General features: G+C 40.6%; 1 protein-coding gene across 1 annotated transcript in view; it reads left to right on the plus strand.

The window, feature by feature from the left end:
- T265_15552 (hypothetical protein) overlaps positions 1-11,332 on the plus strand; it is a gene marked incomplete at both ends in the record, with an annotated part of 71,098 nt that overhangs the window by 40,661 nt on the left and 19,105 nt on the right. Inside the window, one exon of the mRNA XM_009178585.1 lies at positions 892-1,037. Coding sequence (XP_009176849.1) covers positions 892-1,037 — 146 coding nt within the window. The remainder of the gene's footprint in view (positions 1-891; positions 1,038-11,332) is intronic.

The following is an 11,332-nucleotide window of genomic DNA, read 5'->3' on the forward strand; positions in this document are numbered from 1 at the left end:
CTTGAACTATTGCTCATATGCTGTAGGTGATTTCTTCAAAATGATATCATCCTGGCAGTCATTGTGATCCGTGGACTATTTTGAATTGTAATTAACCTTCTTTTCTGGTGGTTCCATTTCACTTAAAGAAGCCTTTATGATGAGGTCGACAAACGTTGCAATACTTCTGACACTTTTCCAGATGCAACGTGAATTATCTAGGCCAAGAGAGGCTGTCCATTCTTCTCTGTGTTTGACATCACATGGAAAAATCTCCCCCTGGCTGAAATAATTTCGTTTTGTAGAATCGAAGATGAAAACAGATCCTATCCGGTGAGAAACAAATGAATTTTGATCGCAACACTATCTTTATTTTCATAAAGATAATTATTCACAAGAGTTAACCTTCTCAGGTCTTATCAAATAGGCACAGTCCCGGGTTTCCGTCGAACGTACGTTCTAATTTAACCCAAAATAAACAGATCTCAACAAATACACTTGTTTGAGCCGGAGAATTTGTCGGTGAGTTTTCAGAAAACTTGTGAGTTCTTTCGTTGTTGAAAATATTCTGCAAATAACGTACCAACTGTTACATGAGGCGTACTTTGTGCAGCACAGTTGAAGAATATCATAAACGAGAGATCTGGCAAAATCCTCCGTAAAAATTAGTTGATATGTGAATTGGTGTCTTTTAGGCTTTATTTTTTTATAAGTGCAGGAAAATTCACCGCGAGGACTGGGGCTAAAACTGTCTCTGCTGAACATTGGGGCATCTGCATTTTCGTACCATAAACATCCTCGTCTTGAGTTCGATTTATCATGCGGAGTACGTTCATCTATTGTTATAGTCACGGCCTTTTCTAGAACGAATACCTTCATCGGTTCCTCATCTTTTCACCCAATGTTCCACAGGTGTACATTTATTTTGGACAAGAATGGAGAACCACAACCGTTCACTCAGTCACACCAGGAAGCTCTTGTGCGAGAGGTGATTGAACCAATGGCAAGCGACGGGTTGCGAACAATTGGACTGGCGTACAAAACATACTTGAATCCAGGTACGCTGCATTGCATAACATATATGGTATGGATTCTGTTAAAGGTGTTTGGTGTGCGTGATAACTACTGTGAAATCTTCTTACGTGGATAAGTGGAACAGCACTGGATAATCTGCAAGCCAGTCAAAATAGGTTTCGAGGAAAAACGACTTCCTTCACGCGGGAATCCTAATAAAGAGAATTATATGTTGTACCACAGGTTTATTACGAAATGTTGCGTTGTTTTGTTTATCCTGAGGAACAAAGGCCTTTGTAGAACAAATCTCTCCTCTCTGTTTAGGAGGGGCGAATTATGTTGTCAGACACCTTGAGGAAGTCACAGTTTGCTTGGTCTCTGTTTCTAGGTTCTTAAAGTAGACAGAAACCCGTCAAAACATAGAGTCATGGTTTAAAGACCTCTTTTGTTTTTCAGGAACTGCTGACTTATAATTTTCCCGTATGAGCCTATGAAAAACTTATCTCGGTTGCACGACGTACATGACCTGAATAGCGTAACTGGAAGACGAGCTGCTCCGTATTTTATCCAGCTGTGACAGAATCACTGTTTGAACCAGCGAGAATATATTTAACCTTACTGAGTTTTATCTACAAGATTACATGATTTAAAAGTTCAAAATCAAACTGTGTGAAGAACCGGTCGCTATTACTAGGTTGCCTTTTGCTGAGCGCGCACTAACCCTGGGTTCAAGAGCTCGAAACAAGCGACATTTGTCAGAATGTTACAGCGTATTCAGCTGGCAGAGCGACCCCCAAGATTTTCTTCTGTTCATTTAATATTGCTGTTTGTTCAGACACTTACTGAGCTAGGCAGTTGAAAACACTTGATTCGCGTTTGCGGTGACCTAATGCGGTCGACTAGGTAAGACTGCGAAGCCAAAACAAAGTTGAGCTTGACAATGACTGAGTCGAAATGTCATAGGGCAGTAAGTGTGACCGGTCGTCTGAGATATCAATGTTATCACGTAAATCCTCAGTGACCGGTCGTCTGAGATATCAATGTTATCACGTAAATCCTCGGTGCTTACGCATAAAAATGACGGAATGGTCACAAGCGCAAACGAAAGTGTAATTATGAAGAAACCTTTCGTACAAACTTACTACTTTCCTAATTCAGTAAACTACGTTGGGTAGTTTGGTAGCGTTTAGGAAACATTTAAGGTTAATTCTCACGTAATTTGTACCCCTTTCCTCGCCCCCCCTTCTTTTTTCGCAATGAACAGTATTGGTTAGGTACTTGAAATTCTTGTTCTCTCACAAACTCTGCGCCTGATTTGCCCAAGCTCTGGTGGGAAGGGTTTCGGTATGCTTGATTCGTTCTTCTTCTTGTTTGCTGTCCTTTGGATCGATGGAAAACGCATCCAGGTGTGAACGGATTACCACTAGGATTAGAGCCATCGTTCGCGATTATCTAGTGTCCTCGTGTCTGTCAAAAACATCTATGACATATTTTGAATTGTTGATGACACGTTCCTACGAGATCCGGTGGAGAACCGTCGGGGATTTGGCTGTCATCTAGTTAAGTTCGTTGTAGAATGCAAGCAGCTTCTCCCAAGGCGTTTGATGAATAGTTCGGCCCTCACCAACTATTCTCCCCCATCCAGCCACATTCGAACAAACGGGTAGAAATAATGCGATGCAAACCAACACTGTACTGGCAGTCATCAATTTGTAAAAACGTGTCAATTGTTTGAATTCATTAACTATATTCCGTTTTTTTCTACAAACTGCTGCATGCAATCTGCGTTTTTGTGTATGTTTGTGCGTGAATGTATGTGCGTGGACACACCGAGTAGTTCTGGATCCACACACTCACCAGGCCATACACAAACGACGGGTAATCAAGGATGCAGACGGCGCAGGAAATTAGCGTTTGTTTTCCTTGGGCAAATCCATCCAGCACGTCTCTCATTAATCCTCTTGATGTTCGATTCCGGATGAATGTGACTTTACCCTACTGACTCCTCACATTGATAATGAAATGTCGTTTGCTGGTTAAACCATTCAGCAACTGAACAAGTACTAAAAAATGTTGCCATCTTTGTCACTGAAATTTTTGTCTTCTTTTGCGATCACAGTGACACCCTCTGTAGCGCAAACCAATCAACTCTGCTGTTTGCAGAGTATTTTATGTCCTAGATATTAGAAATGATACCAAAATTTGTTGCTTGTTAGGATGAGCAAAGTCGCCAATATTTATCTTGCCAACCTGCATCTTGTTTTCTACCAACATCTGTAAACTTATATTCTTAAGTTTATATAGCTCCGCAAAGGTCTACTCAGTGCTAAAGTATATATTTTTTTCAGTGGATAATACCCGTGCTCTTTGTTAGTAGCTAGTTCTTTAGTCCTTACTAATCTCCAAATGTGTACAAACATCTTGTTGTTTCATTGTGACTACTAAAATTAAAATAAAGTGAGTAGCTATTGCATTTGTAAATGTTGACGTTTCAAAGTATCCACGGAAACGTTACTAGAGAAAATTCGAGAAAAAAAAGTGGAAACCATGATTTTATGATTATACGTCAAACTCCTGATTTGAAGAACTGGGTATCAAGGAGCTTACTCCCAGAATGTCCTGAAGAGGATGTGGTATGTATAAATTTTCGAGAGAACATGACTTAACAGTCATCGTAGAATTACATCGCCAGTGAGATTCTCCACAGATCACAAAAGCCCTCGGAGATTGACATGTGATATCGTTCGTTTACTTCATTTTCTCTTAGGTTCACATCATTCAAGTCCTTAAGAAATACTGAAGCTTAGTGTTGCCGTGAAAGATCAGGATAGTGAAATTCGTGATGAAGCAATTAGAGTTAAAGTGCTCCGACTGTTGTACAATCAACCAATGATTATCTTCCTCTCTAGTAAATTCTCCTGAAGAGCAGCCGCTCTCACCACGAACTGCTTTTTCCGAGGCCTTGATGGATACAATTTCCGTTAGATCGCTCAGGTTTGAGCTACGGTCAAGTGCTGGGGATGTTCGCGCAACCCAAGCATTGCTCAATTGTGCTATGAAATACCATAAAACTCTAGATGAGCTGTTTACGCAAAGAAGAAAGCCGTATACTAACAAAAGTAATTTGTATGCCGATTAATTTCTCGAATGTGGTAAAGTGACACTAGGCGCACACCCTGTTGGGATATGATCGATAGTTTGACTGTGGCTGCCGAAATATAGCTGAAAAAGCTGAGGGAATCAAAATTCTCATCTCTCGGTATTTTGGTCAAAAAGCTATCAAAAATTTTCGTCCAAATCCACCAGTTGTCTATCCAATAACCTTGCGTCCCTCCTACAAGATACAATGTGATATTAACAATTTTCGTGTAGTTTTAAAGGGACTAGTTACGGGACCCATTGTTGGCTGAATCGCGACTGACTGATACGTTAGATACGTGTTAACTTGTGGCATTTTCCTAGCAAGAGTTCCGAAGTCGAATGCACGTATGGAATACCGAGCATGCATGAATATGGATGTCAAGAAATCTGAAATATTCCATCAGTGATGAAATTTGCCACAATGCGATGAGTGCGCTAGAGAGTGACGGCGAGACTTCATATACCGGAAGAAACTGCTAAATCTCAGCCAACCAATGAATTCACATAATACGGGACTGTAGCTTTTGGATGGCGAACAGTACTTTCACTTATAACGGACGATCAGCTTGAGCAATCGGTACATGTTGTATCTGTGGCCGACCCAGTACTTTCACTTATAACGGACGATCAGCTGGCATCAATGCTAAGCTTGAGCAATCGGTACATGTTGTATTTGTGGCCGACCTCTTCCTTTCTCTGTCTCTCTCCCTCTCTGTCCTTTTTCTGGGGAATTCGATACCCTAACAGTCTTGTATTTAAAGTCGCTGGTTGACTATCAGGAGGAAACACTCATACTTCATACCATCACACAACTATCTCATGGTGAGAGAAATTACTAAACTTTCAACCGTTCCACGTTAGGATTTCTGGCGGTGGTGGATCATAAGGAACTGAGCTTTAAACAAGTGTAGCTTGGAGGATCGTTGAAGTGCCATAGCCTTAAATCACCTTATCAGCGCTAGGTCTTAAGCTGTGAACACGACCGAAGCTGTTGGAAACTAGGGATCCGTAGCTTAGTTGTATAATAGCAAAGCAGACACCCACATATGGGCATCGACGTAGATGGAATTTTCCCCGTCTCTTCGAAGTGTCTCATTTTATGGACTAACCAGCATCTGCATTGGGCGATTCTGGTGGTTCTCTGTTTAAAAAGACAATTAGACACTTTTTGTTAGCAGTTAGACTCACCCAGATGAGCTTCCTCAGTAGTTTGTAGGAACTGCCAGTTTGATCTGGATCTAAGGACGTCCAGTTGTAACCAATGAAACATAAGTCAATCATTTTAGACGAATCCCGGAACGTAAACGCGCAGTATATCCCTACGCTTCAACGAGTAAACTTACTTGGGGCTGAGTGATGAACTGCGCTTTGTTTGAGAAAACAGGATATATACTAGCATGGCTCTAGTGGGACACATTCAAGCACTCCCGAGGTATTATTGTGAACCTGTTGATTCAATAAACACTGAATCAACATATGCTTTTTGCATTGAATAACTACATGTGAGCCGTCAGGTGTTATCATGCCAACAATTGAGCGTTGCACGTTGACCTGGGGATTGGAGAACTATTTGACCGGACTCTCTACATTCCAAAAGCTTGTTGTCACACCGTAACATTGAACAAAGTCTACGTTGGTTCAGCGTTTACGGCGCACAAAAACAGTAAGCTGAAATTATGCACAGTGAGGTGAATGGAGCTATAATACGGGGATATAGAATGATATTCATCTGCACATTTTACATGAATGCCTCGTTGAAAATCCGTTACTATTTTGCCACACCAGTCAACATCTTTTTTTAATTTTCACTCTTAGTACAGCTATGGCATTTTTAATTTTCACTCTTAGTACACGCTATGGCATATCCAAGCTAGTTTGCGTGCGATCATTTCACAGCTGGTCACCGTGTACATTCTAGGCTGCATGGCTTAACTGCACTTTTTCATTGGATCAGGGTCAGCTTGGTGCGAGACAGCCAAGTGGCAAGTAAAACACAATTGTTTCGGCATTGGATGGGGTGAAACGAACGGTAATTTGTCTATAATAAAGATTCGAATGAGTCTGGTTGTCAACATTGTAAATATTTGTGGAATATTAAGTTGGGGCGTGGGACACTGGTTACTCATGTATCATAAACTATTGACCTTTAAATCCTACCTGGTGCTGAAGACCGGAAAGTTGGTGTCGGAGAAGAGCAGTTATCAGGGCAGCTAAGATTCACTTACAAAGCTCAGTAGGTGAACTTTTCTGTCGTCGTGTAAAATTGGACTCACTTTGTTTGGGTTCTAGGACTATTGTGGACCAAGAACATCACGCTCGACAACGCTGATGATTTCAGTTGGTTTGGTAAGGTATTAGTTCATTGCACTGTAATGATGTGATCTCCAATGAAAGGTACAGTCGATTAGCACTAGAGGGAAGCGCACAGTCATCCGGGATGAAGAAACTTTCAAGATTATACGTTGCCATATTCTAGCATGTACTAGGGGAAGTAAATTAAAGTAAATATCGTCTAGTGGGACAGTAAAGCAGCAGACCCTCAAAGAAGCTGCTCCTCAAACCAAAAATCTATGTTGAAGTTCAACTCAGCACACCATGTGTTAATCGATAACTGGTGAACTATGCGAACTGGTTGGTGAATGTCTCCCTGTGGACTACTGCTACTCTGAAAGGCCTCCAGGTTCAGCTAGTTTTCGATACAAATGAAAGGACTGCTCGTGATACAGTGAGTTTTATTACAACACCGACCATGACAAGAATTTCGAATTCCAATCATCTGGCATGCCCAACTGATCGTTTTTTTAACAAATCTCTTTTTATGCTCCCTAAAAAATGTTTGACTCACTGTCTGGCTTGAAGACTGTTGCACTACATAAAGGTGACTTGAATATATCTTACCTCTGTATCTCTTCGCTAAAATCAAAATGGTTTATCATTCAACTTTCTACATTCAGCGATGTCTTGAAAGTGAAAAAGCCGATTTTCAAGGTGAATACTAGAAAGACAAGGAACATCAGCCCGAAAAACTGTGTAACGAGAAAGGCAAACTGATCAGAGTTTCCAAAATGCCTAAAAGGGAACGAGGACAGACTGGTATTTACAGACCCGGAATTTCGCATATTCAAGGCAACGCTGGCAGGAATATGATACTCGTCATAGGGGCACACGGTTCATTGCGACATAAGATTTTTGGTTGCCCCTGACGGATATCCACATTGAATTAAGGGGCGGCATAACCAATTTCTGCCGAGTGCACTTGATGATACACCGCAGTTAACAAACAATGAAGCTCGCATAAATAACAAGCACTTGAGCAGGTCATTCATTGTTTTCATAACTACCAAAATCTTCTACCCTCTCTTCCAATGAACATTTCCTTGGGTAAACGAAATTGAGAAAGGCACGAATAGTTGAATAACCCAGAGTCGTTGCAAAATTTTTAGGCCACTAACAAACGGGAAAATCAGTCCGCTTCATCTAAAGCAAGACAGAGTACGGAATACCCAGGCGTTCACTGTTAAGTACTGCTTCCTCTAACTTTTGCCAAAGCGTAACACTCATGCTCCTAAAAATTTTTCTGCTATAAAAAACGAGTCAAACTGTCACAAAATCCTATATCTGATGTACGGAAAATGTACGGCCGTCTGTTCTAGTAGACGGCATTCACACCACCTGCTGTGACAGCTTGCAGTGCACGATCACCTACCAGCATGACAGCAAATTCACGTTCAACCTGGCATTCCGACGGTGTTTTTCAACCCCACAGTGATTGACACTGTCAACAACTTGTGCCATATGGCCAATGATGACTAAAAAAGTGCAAAGTGGATTATACATTATTCACAGCGCTTCCAAATTTTATTCCCCTACTGCTTCTGTGAACATGTACAGTCAAACCAAACCAGTGAATCAGACGAAACATATTCGGTGGAACGCGTTCGGTCACGTTGAAATCAGCCATAATATTTATACGATTTTACAAGCAAAAGTGATCGTTCAGATAAGATACATTCTCTCTCTCAAGGAGTTTTCCGTATTACCGCTCTGAGCAACTAAAGTATAATTCTGGAAAATTTGTCCCTAAACTGCGGTGAAATCTGATCTCCAACGCTCTGGCTGCGCGCTGCTCTGAACGTAAACAGTTTATTATCAAAGCCGGTTCATATTAGGAATGACACACAGAGTTACCTTGCTTTCCAGATTTTGTGTATAATGATCCCATCTGACTGGGAGACGAAGCTTCGAACAGTCATGATATCTAATGGCCATTTTACTGGAACCTTAGTTTCAGCAGAACCATGCTTACCCTGTAGACGTTATTATTTCTCTTCCCAAGCTTTTATTTATTAAAATTGGCCCTAAACAGGTTTCGGAAAAAACACTCAACCAAATTCCTCTTAAAGTTCAGCATTTCGTGCGAGGTTTTTGCCCCTTGTTTCCTCCCTTAATCCGCGAGTCTAGTTTGTTAAAAACGTCATTTGGTTACAACCAAATCGTGCAGCTCCGTAAACGGACGACCTACCATCAACGAAAGTTGAGCGATTACCATTCCTTTGCTTCGGTCATTTGTACTGCACTACCACGAGAAAAAACATCAGGTGAATGTCAATCTGATGGGTTTCTAAGAGTACAACACTTTATTGTGGCTTATAAAATAAGAGTTGGGATCACTGTAAAAGCATCTCCCCGTTTAGGATACAACAAACTAGAACAGAAAGGCACTTCCATATCATAAACACTTAGGTATGTCGAATGTCTACAAAAGTTTGGGTTGTTATTATAAACGATGGTTTCTCGGCACTTTTTAATTCGTCAGCGAAATCGGGTATGAAGTTATGGCATGCTAGTAATTAGATTTCTTTGACAGTCTGACAGTATGATAATCAACAGGTTCATTTGAAACCTCTCGGACTGATGTTGCGTTTATACGGATTTTACTATACCACCAGCTGATTAGGTGCGTAGTTATTCTGCAGACACAGTCTAGACACGCCCAGACGTAGGCTGAGGAACCGGTTTTTTAGTACTACAGATCTTTAAACACTGTTATTATTATATAAATTTTGCTATAGTGTATAAAGAAATCCTGGATAAGACATTAATGCATTTCCTACGAGAATATTCATTTTTTTGCAGTTGATTACAATACCATGTTTTTCCAGATCTTTAAACACTGTTATTATTATATAGATTTTGCTATAGGGTATAGAGAAATCCTGGATAAGACACTAATGCATTTCCTACAGGAATATTCATTTTTTTGCAGTTGGTTACAATACCATGTTTTTTAGTTCATACGGCCATTGAACAAGCAGCACAGTGTTTTCAAGCCATCGAATCCTCCATATACGGTATTAAATAGCTGATTTCCCATCCTTTTCCCATTTTGATTGGTATCCAGGCCAGCATAAGTTAGCAGCCGATCTTGCAGTGTAACTGTGTTGATAAAAGCTTCAAAGCGCTATTTTAAACTATACCATTATCAATACTTATCTCGGTTGGAGGAACCGTGTGCATTTTTCGCTACACGGCATAATAACCAGAAAAATTAAACTAAATCTTCACAATTAGTCTAGTTGTGTGCTTTTGTTGCAACTAAACCAAAGCAACCCAGCATGCAGACAAAGTACGCTAAGTGATTTTCGACACCACCTCAATGTAGTCTTGAATAATGGGCTAATCGGTCGGGTAAAAATGCGAGCAGTGTGCTGTTACTACATCTGAAGTTGGTCAACTTCGAGCGTGTTTTCATATAGCCGTACCAAGCAAGCGAAAATTAGGGAATGCGCATGAGCTTGTTATTTTATACCGTCATAGATGAAGAAAAGCTATTCCTTCTTGTCAGTCGAGCCTATCCTGTAGACTTCCATATTTATTTATGAGTATGGTATTCTGTAACCAGAAATCGCACTGTGTATAAAATGTAACGGAAGAGTTATACGGATAACCATTTGGCTCACGTAATATCCTTTCATTTTATCTGCGTTGAAGATTCTCCTGCGAACCCGTTAAAGCCTTCATAGGGAGATAGCACAGAAGGATGAAGTGAGTCATCAGCTGAGAAAATGACTGGACAATGAATTTCTCTCGTAGCCCACGAGTTGACCAAATGAATTAAGTATGTCTAATTGGGTAAAGCTGTTTATCTGAAGTTTTGATCCACTGAGTGTTTGGCACCAGAAAGCTTCAAATATTTTGTTGTCAACTCAAAGTCATCTTCCAGTATTTAAAGTAGCATATTCAATGTGCCAGAATGTTCCAAAAGTATTGTGTAGTTTCACTGCACACGTACGCGTCAGGAACGTGCATTGGTCTTTGGAAGCTAACTAGTCGTGAACCTCAAACTGAGCAGAATTCTCACTTGCATGCATAGTGCTGGTGAGTACGTCCTTTTCTCATCGAGTCCAGAATCTTTATCATTTCTTGGACTATGAGAAAATCACGTTGATTATTCGCGTTGAAATATATCCGGTATCCTACCCTTATTGTGAATGAAGCTGAAAGTTTCACATTGTAATTTACTCCTAGTGTTTTAATGTAAGTATCGTTTAATGTAAACTGTCATTTGAGGGGTTCCATCTAAAGACTTGGTGTTTCGGTTGGTGTTAGTTGGCGCACGACATCTAACCGTCCTAGTAAAGTTTGGCTGGCACACGGTAAAAGTTTTGAAAATTCAGGAACAGAAATGCAATCAAAAAACAGACACACCTGATTAGCCCCTCGCCTCGGTTGATTAGTGTGAAATACCAGAAAACGTCTTCGGATATCTTGTCAACATACTGCAAAGTCTTGATCGAATTCCGCGAACCAAACGCCAAGCTGCTTGCCAAATCAACGACGTTGTGGTGGTGGCTGTGGAGGTGAACTACACCGTTTCCCACCCGAGTGAGTAACTACTTTCTCAGTTGACCACAAGTGCCCAATATTCAGGTTGAATGGATTTTCGTAAGTCCCTTCTCATTGTTTGGTCCCACGCAGACGGACTGATAGAGAATTAGCTTCTTAGGCGTGAATTTTTTCGAGATGAGTTATTCAGGTTGAATGTCAACTGCCAAAAATTCCAAACCCAAGCCCACCTAGTTGGTTGAACACTTAGAGCTCTCAACATGTTTTAAGCATAGGCCAAGTTGTCAATATTTTGCTTGTTTGCGTATATATATATATATATATATATATATATATATATATAATACGAGAT

This window comes from Opisthorchis viverrini, assembly GCF_000715545.1.
Source record: "Opisthorchis viverrini unplaced genomic scaffold opera_v5_610, whole genome shotgun sequence".
In the NCBI taxonomy this organism is placed as follows: Eukaryota; Metazoa; Platyhelminthes; class Trematoda; order Opisthorchiida; family Opisthorchiidae; genus Opisthorchis; species Opisthorchis viverrini.